Source organism: Salmo salar, chromosome 20 (assembly GCF_965601325.2).
Source record: "Salmo salar chromosome 20, fSalSal1, whole genome shotgun sequence".
Lineage (NCBI taxonomy): Eukaryota > Metazoa > Chordata > Actinopteri > Salmoniformes > Salmonidae > Salmo > Salmo salar.
This window is the reverse complement of record NC_138310.1, coordinates 67,849,148-67,868,422: the sequence shown is the minus strand read 5'-3', so window position 1 is coordinate 67,868,422 and position 19,275 is coordinate 67,849,148. Positions and strand designations below refer to the sequence as shown.

Sequence of the window (19,275 nt, the reverse complement as noted above, 5' to 3'; positions counted from 1 at the left end):
AGATCAAGATGATAAATGTCACAACACAGAGTGCATAAAAGCCTTTGTTCTCTAAGCCTGATTTATGGTCAACTTTTCCATAAAGTATTACGAGCACAGTGCAACTTTGTGAATTATTTAATTCTACTGCAGTATTGCAGGAGTTAAATTGTTTTTCATGAATACAAATGTACATTTCAAACCCATGATATGATGTTGTGTATGTTTAACAATTTACTTGACTTGCACAAATGAGTGATTTACACAACTGTCATTAACTACAGTGATGTCAATGGATAGATTAAATACTGTATGTATTTTTTTTATATGACATGCAGTACAGTTGTCCTATTATGCATTGCCTCGCGGCCTCGCCTTCTGCCGTATGGAGGGCCTTTTGTGTCAACTCAGCTCGAACCTCTTGCTGCATGTCGGCAGAGGGTTTAACGTCAATGTAGTTACATTGCATATCAGATCAAATGGAAGATTCCTCCTAGCATAGTGAGAGCATCAAGATATTTTTATGGATGAAGATTAAATAAACCCAGGAGTACACTTCATTCTGGTTCAAATAATGCTTAAAAATACAAATGAGTTTTCCTGAAAGTCAACTAAACCTGGATACCATTCTTGTGGTCTTCTATTCAAAGTTTTTCAGATGAAGATCAAAAATATTCTAGAAAGTAGTAATCAATATAATCATAATAATGTGGGACTTTCATCATTCATATGGAAATGATTGTCATTTTATTAAGTGTATTTAAATACACAAAACATACCTTGTATATGGTAAAAATAAAACAATCAGCATTGTGTTGTCCATGCCAAAACAAAAATATTCAGTAGCTTACCAACAAGCATTATTCACATCAGAAAAATACTGTACCAGTTTATATCAAACTAAATATAGATTATTTGTTTTAAAAAAGGAACTCTTTACAAAAAGACATCTTTAGAAGGAAACAACAGGAGGCCAAAGCGGAAAATAAAAGTGTTGACAAGCAGCTGAAGACAGTTTTATGTGGGGAGTCTGTAAGACAGAGTTAGAGGACTGTTCCGTTGATGCAATGGCCTGCGGGCTGAAAACCTCTCTAAAAGATTTTAAATGTTTGTCAGTTTCCTCGTTTCTTTGGCAAAGGGTGTGATTTATTCATTTCTACAGTCTCTGACAGTTTAAGAGGCTTCCCTCGTGGCAGTAAAACCCCTCCACCCCAGTTTCAAAATAGAAAGTTAAAGGGTCAGATACACTCTATTTTTTTTCAAAATGAAAATAGAACTCTTTACCTATACTGCATATATACAGTACCAGTCAAAAGTTTGGACACACCTACTCATTCAAGGGTTTTTCTTTATTTTTACTATTTCCATCATTGTAGAGTAATAGTGAAGACATCAAAACCATGAAATAACACATATGAAATCATGTAGTAACCAAAGAAATGTTAAACAAATCAAAGTATATTTTAGATTTTAGATTCTTCAAAGTAGCTAACCTTTGCCTTGATGACAGCTTTACACACTATTTGCATTCTCTCAACCAGCTTCATGAAGAATGCTTTTCCAACATTCTTGAAGGAATTCCCACATATGCTGAGCACTTGTTGGCTGCTTTTCCTTCACTCTGCGGTCCAACTCATCAAAAACCATCTCAGTTGGGTTGAGGTCGGGTGATTGTGGAGGCCAGGTCATCTGATGCAGCACTCCATCACTCTCCATGGTCAAATAACCCTTACACAGCCTGGAGGTGTGTTTTGGGTCATTGTCCTGTTGAAAAACAAATGATAGTCCCACTAAGTGCAAACCAGATGGGATGGCGTATCGCTGCAGAATGCTGTGGTAGCCATGCTGGTTAAGTGTGCATTGAATTCTAAATAAATCTCTGACAGTGTCACCAGCAAAGCACCCCCACAAAATCACACCTCCTCCTCCATGCTTCACGGTAGGAACCACACATGTGGAGATCATCCAATTGCCTATTCTGCATCTCACAAAGACATGGCAGTTGGAACCAAAAATCTCACATTTGGACTCATCAGACCGAAGGACAGATTTCCACCGGTCTAATGTCCATTACTCGTGTTTCTTGGCCCAAGCAACTCAATTTGACCTTGAAGGCCTGATTCACACAGTCTGCTCCAAACAGTTGATGTTGAGATGTGTCTGTTACTTGAACTCTGTGAAGCATTTTTTTGGGCTGCAATTTCTGAGGATGGTAACTCTGATGATCTTATTCTCTGCAGCAGAGGTACCTCTGGGTCTTCTTTTCGTGTGGCGGTCCTCATGAGAGCCAGTTTCATTATAGCGCTTGATGGTTTTTGCGACTGCACTTGAATAAACTTTCTTATTGACTGACCTTCATTACTTAAAGTAATGATGGACTGTCATTTCTCTTTGCTTCGTTGAGCTGTTCTTGCCATAATATAGACTTGGTCTTTTACCAAATAGGGCTATCTTCTGTATACCACCCCTACCTTGTCACAACACAACTGATTGGCTCAAAGCAATTCAGATATATTTTTGATTTGTTTAACACTTTTTTGGTTACTACAAGATTCCATATGTTTTATTTAATAGTTTTGATGTTTTCACTATTATTCTATAATGTAGAAAATAGTAAAAATAAAGAAAAACCCTTGAATGAGTAGGTGTGTCCAAACTTTTGACTGGTACTGTATATCGTTATCTGACATACATTTTTCATTCCAGAATATTACTACAGTATGTTGCAGTGCATGTCTTTATAGATACAAATTGAAATACAGTATATTGTTTTGGAAACCTATCCAATGTAAAGCAACACAACACAAGTTAATTGACCAAATAAACAAGACGATACTGTAGCTCATGGACAGAAATACAATTCCTTTCAAAGCTTGACAAAATAAGTACAACGGCAGTGTTAACTGTAATTCAGAGCATATAGTAATTATTTACCAAAGTGTTGCTCTTTTTAATAAGCAAAAGTAAAACACTGTAAAAGAACACTTGATATGAATTTGGTATTAATAAACCTTGGTGTTGCTAGACTGGTAAAGCTTGTTATATCCTCTGAGAGAAAAAGGCACTATGACCAGTGTGGTCATTTTGTGTTATATCTGTGGCACAGTGTTGATTTACATATAGCTACAACACTCAGGCAAACTGGATAGCATGTGACTAAAGGAGTCCTCTCTCGGTAAACAAGCAGGTCTGAGGCTGGGGAGGTGATAATGTTGTTCTAAAAGGAAAACAAAAACACAGGGACAAAATGCACTGTACAATTCTGGATGTTTCATTTGTGTATACGTCTAACTCTACATGTAAACTATTTTTTAAACACCATTTTATTACAGTATATGGCAAAAGTGATATGGCAAAACCAAACTGATCTACCGTACCTATGAATGTCACCCACTCTAGTCAAACCTCAAACACGACTGACTAATCAATACCAGACAGGCTTTTTTCAGTGATCCTGAGGCACTACAGTAAGTGCTTCTGTTTTCCAGTCAGCACCAGTCTTTGGCTGTTTCATTCAGACATGAATAACTGTCTTCTTTAGCTGGCAGCATGTGTCTCTGACTGCATTGGGAGTGACTGCTCTTGCTGCTCTCGACCCTCGCTCACCGCCGTGGGATTGTAGGTTTCTGGAGCCCCGGCGACCGTGCTGAGGTCCTGGGGTTCCGACTGGGGTGCTTCTCTGTCGGCCAAGGCCCCTTCGGCTGCCCTCCTCATTCTCTCTTCCTCAGCCAGCCTGGCCAGCCTTTCCTCTGCCTCGATCTCCTCGGTGGTGGGGATGGAGTTCTTCTTAGGCCTGCCCTTGGGCTTGGTGGGGGCCTCCTGTCCTCCCTTCAGCACCTGGAGCAACACATCCCACACAAACACAGACACAGGGCTCAGTGGGGTTGTGATGAATGCTGGCCGTGGTCAAAGGCAACCGTGGTTATTATAGCAATTAAGGGAAGATGTATGGCTCTGAGCTGCTCCATGTACAGTCATTAATCTGGAGAGTTAACAGTTTGAGCCTTTTGTTCTCTGAGCTGCTGACCTGACTAGACTAGACTAGACTTTGGTGTCCCAGGCCCTCATCCCTCATCATCCCTCAAACCCAGACATTTACACCCCTATCACTCCTTCTCTCTACACTGACCCGGGGTCATTGTTGTTATGGGTGTGTGGCGCTCTCACCATTTTCTTCCACTTCATCCTTCTGTTCTGGTACCAGGTCTTCACCTGAAGCTGTGTGAGGCCTAGGGATTGGGCCAGGTCTAGTCTGCAGGGAAACAAAGATGTACAGTACACACGGCAACTCAATATACAGTACATGTTTCTGAAACATGAGTTATTTCTTTATAAGATTAAAAGCAGCAGTAGATAGACAATTGATTTCAGTGGAGGCTCCTCAGAAGAGGAAGGGGAGGACCATCCTCCTCAGTGAATTTCATAAAAATAAAAACGGTAAAACATTTAAAAAGTTATCCTTTTTAGATAAAAATATACAAAATATTATCACATGTCACCAAATAATTGATTAAAACACTATTTTGCAAAGGTCTACAGTAGCCTCAACAGCACTCTGTGGGGTAGCACCATAGTGTAGCTGGAGGACAACTAGCTTCCGTCCTCGTCTGGGAGGAGGACAGTAATTATGACAACTTCTGGAGGACGTCCTCCAACCTATCAGAGCTCTTGCAACATGAACTCACATGTTGTCCACACAATCAAAGGATCAGAGAATGAATCTAGTACTGAAAGCATAAGCTACAGCTAGATAGTACTGCAGTGCATAAAATGTGGTGAGTAGTTAACTCAGAGAGAGAAAGACAGTAGTTGAACAGTTTTAAACAAATTATTTTCTTCCAAAATGAAAGAGAAGCAAGAGAGAAATAGAGAGAGAGATTATAATTTTTTTTCAGTTTCACTTACTTAGCTATCAAATACAGCTAGCTAGTTTAGCCTACTGAAACACCCTGCTCAAACAGAGGGATGCTATGTAAGCTACCTGGCTATGACTTTCCAACACAGCACTGGAACTCTTCCAAGTCAAGGTAAGCTTTTGGTTTTACTAATTTGTTGCCACCAGGGCCTGCTGGTGTAATTGCTTACTGAATGTACACTGTAACGTTACTGCATAATTGTAGCGGGTTTACAAACACGTTAGTTATATTAGCTATGCTGACTATGAAGTTACTTTAGCTAATATGGTGACAACAATGTAGGCTGTGTGTAGCAGTTTGGCTTGGAAAGGTTTTATCGCCTGGTCACATACAGCTGATGTGTTGTGCACTGAAGTCCACAAGCAAAGGGAAGAGGTGAGAGGAGGAGAGCGCATAGATGCGAGAAGGAATACAACGTGGCTGCAATGAAAGAGAACTGTGTCTACGTGTGATCAGTGGTGTATTCATTCTGCTGATTCTGTTGAAAAACATTTCCTAAACGGAAGCAAACTGAACAAAAAGGGGATAAACATACCTGAATTTGTCTAACAGAAACTCTAGTTCGCAACTGTTGGACTAATGATTACACCCTATATCAGCTAGATGTAGGCAAGAGTGAGCAAGGTTGTATCGAATGTCAGTCCATGTGTCACTGTCTCAAATTTGTCTCTAGACCTGTGTGCACCTACGTTGTAAACTGTCATTCATAGGCTAGGTTGTAGCAATCTCATGATGGGTATAGGGAAAATTCAAGTATCATGTAGTAGCCTCAACCTATCCCTGTTACATTGAACTGGGCGAATGAAATATGAATGACAGACATCCAATATGCTGTAATAGAAATAAGGCCATGCTCATGAAAAAAAATTGTCCTCACTCATCTTAAACGACACTGACTGCCACTGATTGATTTACACAGAGAGGGTGTAGCTGGAGTAATAAAAACAAATGAATTAGTTACTTTTGCTTTCCAATCACCTATTGACTATCCTACTTTATAACCACATTCTGGTATGGTGCATCAGAGTACTGTAGTCTCCTTGATACAACCCTGTTATGGTCCAGAGAAAGACTTCACACCTGCAGCATACAGGAGAGACCATATTGAACATCTGTAAGGGATGTCAGCAATCGAATCAAAGCATCTGTTTCTGGATGTTCAGGAGGACACTTCCTGGACACTTCCACCACATGTGCTCTGATCCATGACTAATAAGGGTATTGGATGGCGTGTAACATGATATCCCAGGAAGGGGGGTCAGTGAAAGAGGGATCAGCCTACAGCGGGAGGGAGCTTTATCAGGTTTTTTAAATGAGATTTCAGCCACATCTCAATTCTATGTCCTTCACACTCAAATGAGTGTGAAGGATTCTTTACATTTGATGTAAAGAGATAGATAGAGAGAGAGGAGGTGAGAGAGAGAGGTGAGAGAGAGAGAGAGAGAGAGAGAGAGAGAGAGAGAGAGAGAGAGAGAGAGAGAGAGAGAGAGAAAGAGAGGATTTGAAAGAGAGCTAGAGAGAGAGAGAGAGAGAGAGAAAGAGAGACTAGATTACTACAGAGCCATCAGCTTGCCCTCTGATCTTTCCACTCTTCCTATCTTCTCATCCTCCCTTCTTTCCCGTCCTCTCCTTCCCTTTCCCGTCCTCTCACCATCTCTATCTGACCTGATTTGAAAGTATTACATAGAGGGAACTCCAGTCCATACAACAGCATACAGTATTGACAGCTGCACTGCCTCAGTGATTGAGTGCAGAAGAAAAGTGTCTGTGCATACTTTGAAAAACCACTCTACACCAAAAATACAGGCAATCAAGCCGTCCATCATGCTTTACTGTCAAACCGCCCAGTGGAGGGACTGGAGGCAAGGAAAGTAATTGCAGGAGAGGAAAGCACCCCAGTTATTTATGGTCATTAGTTTTCTAGGGGGGGAAACCACACACTTACAGCGACAGGCTGCCATACAGTACTGTACGAATGACTCTGCTGGAGGCACTTAGAAGTCCTCTGTTTGCTGTTCGTCTCAAACCTGTATCAGCAGGGATTTTAGTTGCAGCTTAATGCATAATGATATTGATGATGATGCTTACTATACTAATCTCAATTAAATAAAATCATTATTGCTTAATGATTTAAATCATTACAGACTGTGGTGTGGTGTTAGGGGCTTTTTATATGCTGTTTTCCTCAGAACACTGTCTCAGTCAAAGACCACAGTGTCTCCAAGCCAAGAAATAGCAAAATAGAAAAGTAGAGACAAGGAGTTATCTTTGGATCATAACAAAGTGAACTGGGGAGCACGACACACTTGTGATGTTTTGAAAGGGGATTTTCTCTGTTTGTTTTCCATCCAGCTGTGGGTTTAATTAGTTCATCACAGCCAGTGGGAATTTGATTATTGGCATGATACAGATTTGGCAGTGAGGCCAGGATGGGTCATTTGGATCACCGCAGGGCTGTTGTAGTCTACCTCAGCCTGCCTGGGAGTTTACAGAGGAGCTGTGGTGTGGCTCTTTGGCTAGAACAGAGAAGTGTGATTTGCATTGAAGTAGAGATGCATTGTGTGAGTTTTCCCCAGGGATGGGATGTGTATAGACGGGTTAGATGATAACATCATGAAAACAATGTGCGCACTTCAATGGGCCAGAAGTCTGTGTGTTGTTATGATTCTGGATGGCCAGATAGCTAGCAACAATGACAAGAAGCTGCCATGTGGGGAATCGTAGGTGGCTCATTTCAGCTAGTTTCATCTTGTTCTTGATACCATGTCTTGTTTTGAGGTGTTTTTACTTATGTCACATCTAAAAACATTTGCTAGCTAGCTAATCAACAACTGTAACGATGTATTTGAGAGACAACAAGTGCTCATTGTACAAATGTATTTATGTTTCCAATTAACATTGGAGGCGAAAATAGTTTAGATGTTGTCAACAATCTAAACCAACCCTGTCTGTTTTGCCTCATAGTTGCGCACACGGTGGTTTTGTTGGTAAATCACTATAGACAGGGCTGATAACAAGCATCCTCTCCCAAGTCTTTTTGAGATTCTTCAGGGCCAAGGAGAAGGAACACACAGGTTTAAAATTGTAAAGTTCCGGTAATTACAATGGTGCCTTTTTAGTACAAATCTACAACAATATATAAAATAACTGGCCATTTTTAAAGCATTTTGTGGATGTTGTGTTTTAGTAAAATAATGATTTATCTTCTCTCAGATCAAGCTGTTGTAACCATGTGTTGCTGAGGTTTACTAGCTGTCTGATGTTCTTGTTGCTCGACCGAAGGAAAATATGAGGTTTATGGCTCAATATTAATTTGGGTTATAATGGAAATATGTCCGTCAGGCCAAATCTAAAAGTGGAGTTTAAAATAAAATGGAAAATGTGTTATTGCCGTATGTCAGGTATCGAAAATGACCCAGGGACTGGAGCCTACAACATGGATATTACCTCACCTAAATGCAGTGTACAAAGCTAAATATATTTTATATACACCTTCACATATATTACATGATTGGCAGTAAATCAATGCAATACATTCCTGTTTGCTTGTGTTGGCAGACGTCCCTAGTTTCTTGAATAGAGCAGTGATTCTTTGTTGAGGCTTTTTGCTATTCAAGAGCTTAGGGTTAAAACGTTACTCTTGTCTCAACTAGAATGCTGAGGTAATGCCTGGATTAGAGAACTTAACATTACATGACACATTACCCAGGACATAAATCAAAATGTTATGATGTTGATGCTGAACCTCTAGTCAGCTATTGCATTTCTTTTATGTTTTATGAAGTTTGGTTGCTTTCACAGAATTTCAAATTTTCACAAACTTGAGTGTCACCGGACTAAATGCTGTATGAAATTTAAGGTATTACAATACTGATCTATGAGGAAGGAAGCTTCTTTCAAGTAACCAATCAGCCTCTGGGGTGCTTTCATTTTGGCCTATCAGAGGCGAGATGCAATATGATACTGACCTATCAGGGGTGGAGAGGTACTTCTGTTTCTGGAACTTCTTCTCCAGGCCCATGAGCTGCAGCTCAGTGAAGATGGTGCGGCTGCGTCTGGGTTTCTTTAGCCGGGTGGTGCTGTGCTCCGTGTCTGACTCGCTGCTGATGCTGACAGGTGTCTCGCTGTGGGAGGCCTCGGAGACCCGGGAGTGGTGCTGGGGGGAGAGCAGCGGCAGGTGGGGAACCTGGCCGGGAGATGAGGGCTGGGAGAGGTGAGGGGGCATATTGGGGGGCTGCCGCGTGATGACTGAGAGAAGGGGGTAGGCCCGCAGTGAGGAGGATCCTAAAAGAGCAAAAAGAGAGAGAGGTCAGAGACAGGTGAAATGCAGAGCAATAAATACAATTGTACTTTTAAATGTGTATTGGATGGTAGTTTTTATAGACCTGTAATAATCACTAAGACAGGGTTCTTTTTAATTGCTATTTTTTTTACAATGAAAAGTGTTTTGACCTCTTTGATGTAGAAGGCTCTGATCCTAATGACGCACTGTGTGTTTTACTCTGCCACTCTGAACCCACCAATTGAATAATTATTTTGGGGCTAGATAAAGGATGTCTCTCTGCCGCCTCGAACACACACACACACACACACACACACACACACACACACACACACACACACACACACACACACACACACACACACACACACACACACACACACACACACACACACACACACACACACACACACACACACACACACACTGTAAATCCGAAGTGACTATGGCCCTCGCCATTTAACTCTCCCCCCTCTCTCTATCTCTTTATCTATGCAGACAGAAGCATCGAGACGCCAGAATCAATAAAAAGTAACAAATGTCTGCAGGGGCCACCCACTGGAGCCAAGAACAAAGACTGCGCTCCGCAATGAACATAATATCTGGTGGTGAAAACCTTACGGCTTCTAATAAACATCAGATCCCAATGGCATAATTCACGACTGAACTAAGACAGACAGAGAAACTAATGCTCTGTTTGCTATGTGGCAGGAGAGAGGGATGTGTTGAGGAAGAAGATATATAAAATCCAATGACAGAGGAGATAGGATATTATGCTGTCACATTACATACACAGCATACTCTTTCCCCTTGTGTGTTCCTCACTGCCTGTGGTGCATCTGCCTCTCTTATCTCTCCATCAACCCATAGACAAGATATATTATTCAAACACTACACGTACAACTGAGAGGATACATCCAGGCAGACCTGGGTTGTAAATGTGTATCCCCTTTCTCTGACATTTTCAGTAATGTTCAACAGTTATGGGAGCTGGTGTGACAGGGGGTTGGTTGGTCTGGGAGGTAATTGAGCATGTGTTCGGACACATGGGGGGGGAAGTGGAGGGAGGTTACGCGCTGCAGCCTTCCCCTACCATATCTACACCCCCACCCCGAACCCTCCTCTCTCTCAGACAGAGCCTCGGGCTCGTCCCTATATACGTGACATCATCGCAGGGCGCTGAGCACATCACTAATCTTTCACCTCAGAGAATCGCTGCTGCTGCTGTCTGGACATGATGCCTCATTCCCTCCACAACACTCTCTCCCTTTTTCTCTTTCTCTCTCGTTCTCTCTCTTTCTCTGTCTGTCTCTTTCTTTCTCTCTCTTTCTCTCTTTTTCTGTCTCTCCCATATTAGCTCTGTCTTTGATGTTGAGTTGTGACAAACTAAGGGGACCTGTGCAGATAATTGTCATAAATAACTTGTTTATTATCTCTTTGTTGCATTTGAACATAAAGTGCCTTCGGAAAGTATTTAGACCCCTTCACTTTTTAAACATTCTGTAACGTTACAGCCTTATTCTAAAATTATATTAAATTGTTTTTTTCCCCCCTCATCAATCTACACACAATACCCCTTAATGACAAAGCAAAAACAAGATTTTTGAAATTTTTACTAACTTTTTTTTTTTTAAATACATGAAATATTACTTTTACATAAGTATTCAGACTCTTTACTCAGTACTTTCTTGAAGCACTTTTGGCAGCAATTACCACCTTGAGTCTTCTTGGGTATGACGCTACAAGCTCGGCACACCTGTATTTGGAGAGTTTCTCCCATTCTTCTCTGCAGATCCTCTCAAGCTCTGTCAGGTTGGATGGGGAGCGTTGCTGCACAGCTATTTTCAGGTCTCTCCAGAGACGTTTGATCGGTTTCAAGTCCGGGCTCTGGCTGGGCCACTCAAGGACATTCAGAGACTTGTCCCGAAGCCACTCCTGCGTTGTCTTGGCTGTGTGCTTAGGGTCGTTGTCATGATGGAAAGTGAACCTTCGCCCCAGTATGAGGGCCTGAGCGCTCTGGAGCAGGTTTTCATCAGGGATCTCTTTGCTCCGTTCATCTTTGCCTCAATCCTGACTAGTCTCCCAGTCACTGCCGCTGAAAAACATCCCCACAGCATGATGCTGCCAACACCATGCTTCCCCGTAGGGACAGTGCCAGGTTTCCTCCAGAAGTGACGCTTGGCATTCAGGCCTAAGAGTTCAATCTTGGTTTCATCAGAATAGAGAACCTTTTTTCTCATGGTCTGAGAGTCTTTAGGTGCCTTTTGGCAAACTCCAAGTGGGCTGTCATGTGCCTTTTACTGAGGAGTGGCTTCCGTCTGGCCACTCTACCATAAAGACCTAATTGGTGGAGTGCTGCAGAGATGGTTGTCCTTCTGGAAGGTTCTCTCATCTCCACAGAGGAACTCTAGAGCCCTGTCAGAGTGACCACTGGGTTCTTGGTCACCTCTCTGACCAAGGCCCTTCTCCCACAATTGCTCAGTTTGGAAGAGTCTTGTTGGTTCCAAACTTATTCCATTTAAGATGAAGGCAACTGTGTTCTTGGGGACCTTAAATGCTGCAGAATTGTTTTGGCACCCTTCCCAGATCAGTGGCTTGACTCAATCCTGTCTCGGAGTTCTACGGACAATTCTTTTGACTTCATGGCTTGGTTTTTGCTCTGACATGCACTGTCAGCTGTGGGACCTTCTATAGACAGGTGTGTGCCTTTCCAAATCATGTCCAATCAATTGAATTTACCAAAGTTGGACTCCAATGAAGTTGTAGAAACATCTCAAAGATGATCAATGGAAACAGGCTGAGCTCAATTTCAAGTCTTATAGCAAAGGGTCTGAATACTTATGTAAATATGTATTTTTAATTATTATTATTATTATAAATTAGCAAACAAAAATCAAAAAACCTGTTTTCGCTTTGTCATTATAGGGTATAGTGTGTAAATTGCTGAGTTTTTTATTTATTTAATCAATTTTAGAATAAGACTGTAACATAACAAAATGTGAAAAAAGTCAAGGGGTCTGAATACTTTCCGAAGGCACTGTATGTATTTATCTTTCGGAAATATATTGGTATTATTATGGAATAATAAAAAAATACACAGAAATAGCAATACATAAAGAGTCCAAGTGAATAATTACTTGCTGTCACTTTAAATGGGAAGATTGATTGAAAAGCAAGGAAGGAAACATCTTGGTTTCTTTCACAGTCTTCAGGAAATCTCCTGTCAATGTAGAGCTTGAGGTTGTCTTGAGAGTTGTGACAGCCGTGTCTTTTGGATGCTTGTCAGAAGGGAAAAATCAGACCTCATGGTGACTTTCTACTGACAACTGAGCCGGGTTCCTTAGCCCAGATCTGACACATTGTTGACAAGTTCCAGTGTCCTGTCAATAGTCTACAAATAAACCATTTGTGTAGCAAGGAGAGTGCACTCTGTCCATGCTAAAGCACACTGATACTCTTGACAAGCACAATCGGAATGCTCGGACTGGCACATGTGCTTGTGGTAGTCATTACAGAATAAATACCTCCTAATAATAGGTAAAGAATAGGCTGGTAGCATTAGACACACACATGCCTGTTTTATCATATGGTATCGATAACATAATAATTATTGGAGAAAAAAAATAGATTTTTGGTGTTTAAATTAGATTTTATGTATAATTAGAAGGTTTTGATAATGGCAGGACTTAGTAGAATAAGTCACCATTTTGCAGTGAAATCTCCAGCAACAAGCTCATTGGTTGTTTGATATTTACTTCTTATTTTCTGCACCTTTTCTCTTTGTTTAATTGGATTCCAAGATGATGATTCAAGACTTGGTACTCAGAGGCCACATGAACTTACAGTAATATGTATTGTTTTGGGTGTATCATGTGGTGACAGGTTGAGAAGTGTTACATTAGACATGTACATTTCTTCACTCATCAGCCATCTTGTCAAGCCAGCCCAAGTCAAACACTGCAGGAATGGGATGGGCAACAGGGTATGCTGCTTTAACTATCATTCATTTCATTGGAGTCATTCACCTGCTTTTGACAGATCAGACCAGTTAAGTGTCAATTTCAACTCAAGTTTGGGTTTTATGAGATGTTTTGAGGTTTCTAGAGTGTTATGTGTAGTGTTGTGGTGCTATTTTCTCATGCTCACAGGCAGTTTTGTCAGATGTGTGCCAATCCGAGGGCATTGTGTTTCCTGTAAGTGTTAACTACATAATTCACAATCATGTGAATTTTACCTTGGCATTCGAAAACAGCCTGCAGTGCAATATACTGTAAAACCGATCTCTGATCTGCCTTGATGCAGAGCTCTGATGATGATCTGATGGCTCAGGAATTGTGTGTGTGTGTGTGTGTGTGTGTGTGTGTGTGTGTGTGTGTGTGTGTGTGTGTGTGTGTGTGTGTGTGTGTGTGTGTGTGTGTGTGTGTGTGTGTGTGTGTGTGTGTGTGTGTGTGTGTGTGTGTGTGTGTGTGTGTGCGTGCGTGCGTGCGTGCGTGCGTGCGTGCGTGTGTGTGTGTGCGCGTGTGCGTGTGCGTGAGTGAGTGAGTGCTTGTGTATGTCAATGCTTTATGTGTTAACAGAGACGTGATCGTACCCCTCAAGCTAGTCTCATGGTTAATGGCAGGCCTTATTGTCTGTGGTGGATTAGCTGTTAAAATGGGATGAAAAGCCTTTGCTCTCCCTGGTTTCTTCCCTAAACCCTCAGCGGTGGCGTAGGACTATGCTGCACTACCTGGGCCCCTCGAGGTCCACACCCTCCTATTTGGTCGTTTTTCATCGCGCTGTCATGTGAGATTACGCCAGAGTTGGTCTTTATCTCTCTCACCTCCTTCCAGAAATCCCACTAAAAGCCTTGCCCTGGGTTCTGCTGAGAGATGAGACTCTAAATTAAATATTGTAACCCACCATTACACTGTTCACTGCTCCCCTGCAAGGTAATGATCTGCTGGAGGTCAGGTCTATCTAGCAGGTCTATCACTCCTGTAGTTTTACAAGGCACAAAACGAGATCAGAGAATAGGCTCAGAGGTCATCAACCGGTTTTACTGTGTACACTGTCGTAAGGGCATTTGGCTTGGCACAGATAAATGGACCATCGTGAAATGTAAAGCAAGGAGCAGAGAGGTGTGATCCTTGACAGACAAGACCATTACAGAGCAGAGGGGGTTGTTGGATCAAAGAGAGGAGTAATCACTTAGTCGACATGTTGAGTGGTCTCTTACTAGTTGATGCCATATTATATCAAGAACAAACAAACATCTTGTAATTTGGGTAAAATTACCTGCTTGGGACCACTGTCCTATAGCAGCCTCTACTGGTAACTGCTGGAGCAGAAGCTCCACACTGTGAGAATGTAGACACGACTTTCACTGATGGGGAACAGCGGGCCAATGGACTTTCACTGGCTCTGGGCCTATAAGCCTGCCAGCTTCTATATTGAGCGTTACAAGCCATTGAAGTGTTTGACTATACTGTGTCTCACACCCCCTCAGCTAAGTGGTGGGCACTGGGTAGTAATATGTGGGCTGGTTACTCTATCCATCCGTCACGGGGTTGCCAAAACCCTTTACAGTGCCCTCTAGCAAATACCCAAACCCCACATCGCCTGCTATTTATATCTATGTCGCTGTCATCATCAAATTGCAGCAGTTATTATTTCATAGTTTAGGTAATTATCATAATGATTATTTGAGAGAGCAGTAGTCAATGTTGTTTTGACTCACAACAGTAGGATAACCCATTAAGAATGGATTTAGAAATTCTGCTGCATTTGAGGGAAAGAAATGTGTTAGTCTTTCAGGCCAGATGCTTTTTAGGGAAATTAGTTTGTCACTTTCCTGTATAATTTTAATACTGTGTTGGAAGCATTTATGACTGACTGCAGATCAACAGTAATTGTGTGGAAATCACAGTTAGTAAGCCATGATAAATGGGAAGAAAAATAAGTTCATGTTGATGATTTAGAGAAATCAAGTGCTAAGCTACATGTTTTGTGAACAAAGCATTATCTGACCGGCTAAGCAAGTGAGACAGCATTCAAATAGTTCGTCTTCACACTTTGTGGCAATGTTTTGTTTTGTTGCTTTTTCAAATTTGCTTGTATTGATTAAGGAAGAACGTGTAATCATTATTTTATGCACTTATTACTTGTTTTGACTGGCCTTTTGGGATACTGAATGAAGAATGAAGTTAGTCTTCCTAAATGAAACAGTTGGATCAAGCGCAGGTAGCCCATGAATTTATAAGTTGCTGAGATGACAATCGCAATGAATGTCTCTTCATAAAGCAACATACTTCTATGAATGAAGGTCATTGGGGCTGACTTGCACACTTCATCACCATACTGTAACCTTTCATGGTGTTTGCACAAGCAACTGTAGTGTCAGGTAGGATAAATGTCCATCAATGATGACATACTAACCTTGCCCTTAACCACCATGTACCTGCCCTCACCAATATCAAACTGTGGAACTTTGGGCACATCCTGCACCCCATATACCCTCCAGAAAGTAAGTTGGGTAAAGGGCATTGCCCATGCTTCAGTAAATGCAAAGTGGCAGCAGTAAAAGTCATTAGGCAAGGCTCTGGGTTTAGCACTGCGCCCAGATTAATCCTTCTGAATCAGGACAAGTGGCATAGTAGTTACTGCTGTAGAAACCAAACGCCTGCTGTTTCATCTAAGTGCAGGGTTAGTTATTGTGTGTTCTGAGTTCATGTGTCTTTTGTCAGAAGTGAATATGTTAAGTTGACAGTGTCAACATAATTCATGGGGAATCAGGTTTCACCTTACTAACCGCCTTGATCACCACACTGGGGCTTGGTTCATCCTGTATTTTTAACATGAACATAAAAGACTGAGGTTGATAATGATATGAATGTCAGAGTAATATATTAGACTAATAATATAGACTTATTGGAGGAATTTGCTGATTGATTGTGAGACAGCATATTGAGTAGATGTTGCATAACTTTCATAGGCCCTAGTACATAACGTTTTATTTGTGAATGAAAGTATATGGAAATGACAGTTAAACTGTGAAATCATGTTTTGGATTGGAAAAGGGTCACATCCGTTCTACTGTTGTAAAAGGAATTTAAAACGGTCAAGTCTATCAAATAGGTTACAACACTTTAGGAGTCTACATTACATCAACTGTACCTGTTGCATTTATTTGGTGTGCTTTATTTCACGGGTCAAAGTTGCATGATAAATCCCTGTAAATAACAGGCTATCACAATATCAACCATAATATAGCCCTTTGATAAATATAGATAGCAGGCCTAACACGAATATAAAGGTGCACCATGAGTAAAAGTGCAAGTGAGGACAGTCGCCTGAATGAAGTTTACACATCATCCATCGCTATAGTACTCGTCTTGCACAGGTAAACTTCAACATGAATTGACAATCATGACGTTTAATGTGATTCTGAACCTGTCCCTGTTCCTTATTTGCTTATATTAGAGATGTATCGAACAGAAGGTTATGCAAATGAAGCTCCATTTCTTTAAAGCTGTTAATTGACAAGTAACGGATTCTGCACAGGTGTGTTGAGCCATGCTATGGCCTCTATTGACAATTTAATACAAGTTATTTTGTCAATACTCCTAATAAAACCATTAGCCTTATGTATTTCGTGATATGAGTAGACCCATGATGGACGACCGCCTGAACATTTACGAAGCATATGCCTAATAACTCACTTTGTCCATGATAAACAAAATCAGATGTAGTTTTAATACAATAATGATTAGCATTCACTGAATGAATAGCAATATTAGATATAAACCATTAACACCATTATGCATTCATCAGCATCCCTTGATTTGACTGAGAGTTCAAGCATATCCACTTACCCGAACATGAGTGCAGAGGTTTAGGCCTAACGATGAGTGAAGGGCATACTGAGTAAAGAGAAAGTTTCTCAAAGTAATCACAAGTTTCCTTGGAAAGAATTTCGTCAATCATAAAAGTCTTGTAGCGACGCCTGGCTGCTTTCAGCTGCCCGGAGGAGGAGAGTCTCAACTCGGCTTGACAGTGCATGATGTCCCGATGTGCTTGGCTTTCGCACTGTGCCCAAATATTAGTTCAAAATGTCAAAATGAAACCAGTTCAAACTTGAGATTTGGGTGTCTTCAAGCAAATTCGTGTTATTGATACATTTTAGTCGTCCGTTTTCCGAAAAGGCTTGTTTTGTTCTATTCCTGGCGGTACTAACTGCAATAGCCTTCAACTTGAGCCGCGCAGTGTGCTTCAGAGTGGTTATTATGAACAATGTGCCCGGACGCGCCGCTATATATAAACGATCTCCCTACACACATCTTTACTGCAGGACACTCCAGATGTCAATCAACGTATCTCTCTCTCTCTCTCTCTCTCTCTCTAGCTCTCTCTCTCTCTCTCTCTCTCTCTCTCGCTCTCGTTCTCTCTCTCTCTCTCTCTCTCGCAATGTCTCTCTCTCTAGCACTATCTCTCTCAGACTTACAGACACACTCGCACTCTTCCTCAACCCCTCTCGCTCTCTCAGAGCAGCCCAAACCGGTCTCGCTTCTTTGTTCTTCCCTATATCCACTCTAATTGCACAAGGCGTTCAAAAACTTTACAGTAGTAACATTGGCCATATGATACAATATTTTAGATGATTATTGGAGGGATTATTATTATTATTGCCATTATTAGTATCTGCTTTAGTGTTATGCCTAACCTTTAGCAGCTAATTATTGTCTTCATATTATTTCTCGAACATCAATAGGACTATGGATGTGCATAGTTGATTGTAATAGAGAAGTGCGTAGCCTATAAATAGACTGAATTTAAATGTATGGTAATAGAAAAGCATGATATTTGGCCAAACGCTTCAGGCCTATTATGTTATGCCTAACTGGTGGGATTAAAATGAATGTATAACTAGGCTACGCATGAATGAATATGGGCTATTTAATGCATTGAGCTCACACGTAAATCAAAAATATATTATTATTATTATTGCAAAACTATTATTTAAAAGCAATTAAGGGATAACAAAACGACTATAAACGACTATACTAAGTAATCGGATTAAAATGAATGTATAGGTAGGCTATGAATGAGTGTATTTAATGCATTTGGGATTACACATACATTTTAAATATATTATTATTGTAATAGCTATTCTTTAAAAGCAATTAAGGGATAAGAAAAACAACTATAAACGACTACAAACTAACAGTAACACTAAACGTATTTTGCAGTGCAACCCTGCTTTCGGACTACGGGGAAAAACGTATTGCAGCAGGTTGGTATTATTCCTTCTTGTGAGTTGAAAGAGGAACTTTTGTAGCGTTTGTAATTTTCTTATGCACATGTTTTTCGATCGTGTTTTTCTATTACACATTTACTTTCATAGCCTAACACAATAACACACTAATGGTCATTTTTTAAATCCTATTTGTATAGAATTATAATTATTTTATTGTTGCTATTATGCCAATATTTGTTTGGTTATTTGTTTATTATGCCGTTATAACGTTTTGTAAGTCTTTTCGTCAACGAATTTGAATTTAAAACCAAAATGTTATGGCATGGATATATTTACAAGGTGAGTAAACAACCGACATTTCAAACATAAAGATTCAAACATAACGATAAGGTTTAAGTAACCTTATGTTCCTTTTTACTTGCCAAAAAAAATGACGACATTCAAATATGTATTATTAACCCTCAATTACCTTCTGGCTTTATTTCTACCAAGGGTTGTCAAATACCTACTGGCTATAAGATAATAACTGCCTAAAAGCGAATACCTTCTCTATTCTGCAATGACGTGCGGAAAGGACCAGGCAATTACTGTTTCGTTTGTGTCTGTGGGTAACTGTCAAGACAATAGGCCTACTGTCTTTCACATTTCAACTTTTGGGTCTTGAAAATTAAAGTTAAATAATTGATTTCACCAGAAAATAAACTGTTGTACTCGATATGTTCATCAGCTGCAGGGCCATCGAAAGTAATTATATAAAACAGGCCTAAGCACTCATAAATCAGTAGTCCTAGAGAAAAGCATTGCATTTTAATGGTGCGTCTTATATGACCTTGCAACCGTTTAGGCTTTTGTCAGAAATAGTT

General features: G+C 40.6%; 1 protein-coding gene across 1 annotated transcript; it reads right to left on the bottom strand.

Annotated features, from left to right (window-relative positions):
* Nucleotides 1-703: 703 nt before the first annotated feature.
* On the bottom strand, nucleotides 704-17,579 carry LOC106581100 (homeobox protein BarH-like 2). The gene is made up of 4 exons (XM_014162834.3): nucleotides 17,031-17,579; nucleotides 8,864-9,179; nucleotides 4,147-4,231; nucleotides 704-3,816 (listed from the first exon to the last, which is right to left on the bottom strand). Exons 1-4 carry the CDS (start codon nucleotides 17,215-17,217, stop codon nucleotides 3,517-3,519), a joined length of 888 nt encoding a protein of 295 aa, XP_014018309.1. The 5' UTR covers nucleotides 17,218-17,579; the 3' UTR covers nucleotides 704-3,516.
* Nucleotides 17,580-19,275: the final 1,696 nt, after the last annotated feature.

Coding starts and splice junctions, on each gene's coding strand:
- LOC106581100 (XM_014162834.3), bottom strand. CDS start 17,217: ATGCACTGTCAAGCCGAGTTGAGACTCTCCTCCTCCGGGCAGCTGAAA. Junction 9,180..17,030: donor ACCTCTGCACTCATGTTCGG/GTAAGTGGATAT, acceptor TTGCTCTTTTAG/GATCCTCCTCACTGCGGGCC. Junction 4,232..8,863: donor TACCTCTCCACCCCTGATAG/GTCAGTATCATA, acceptor GTTTCCCTGCAG/ACTAGACCTGGCCCAATCCC.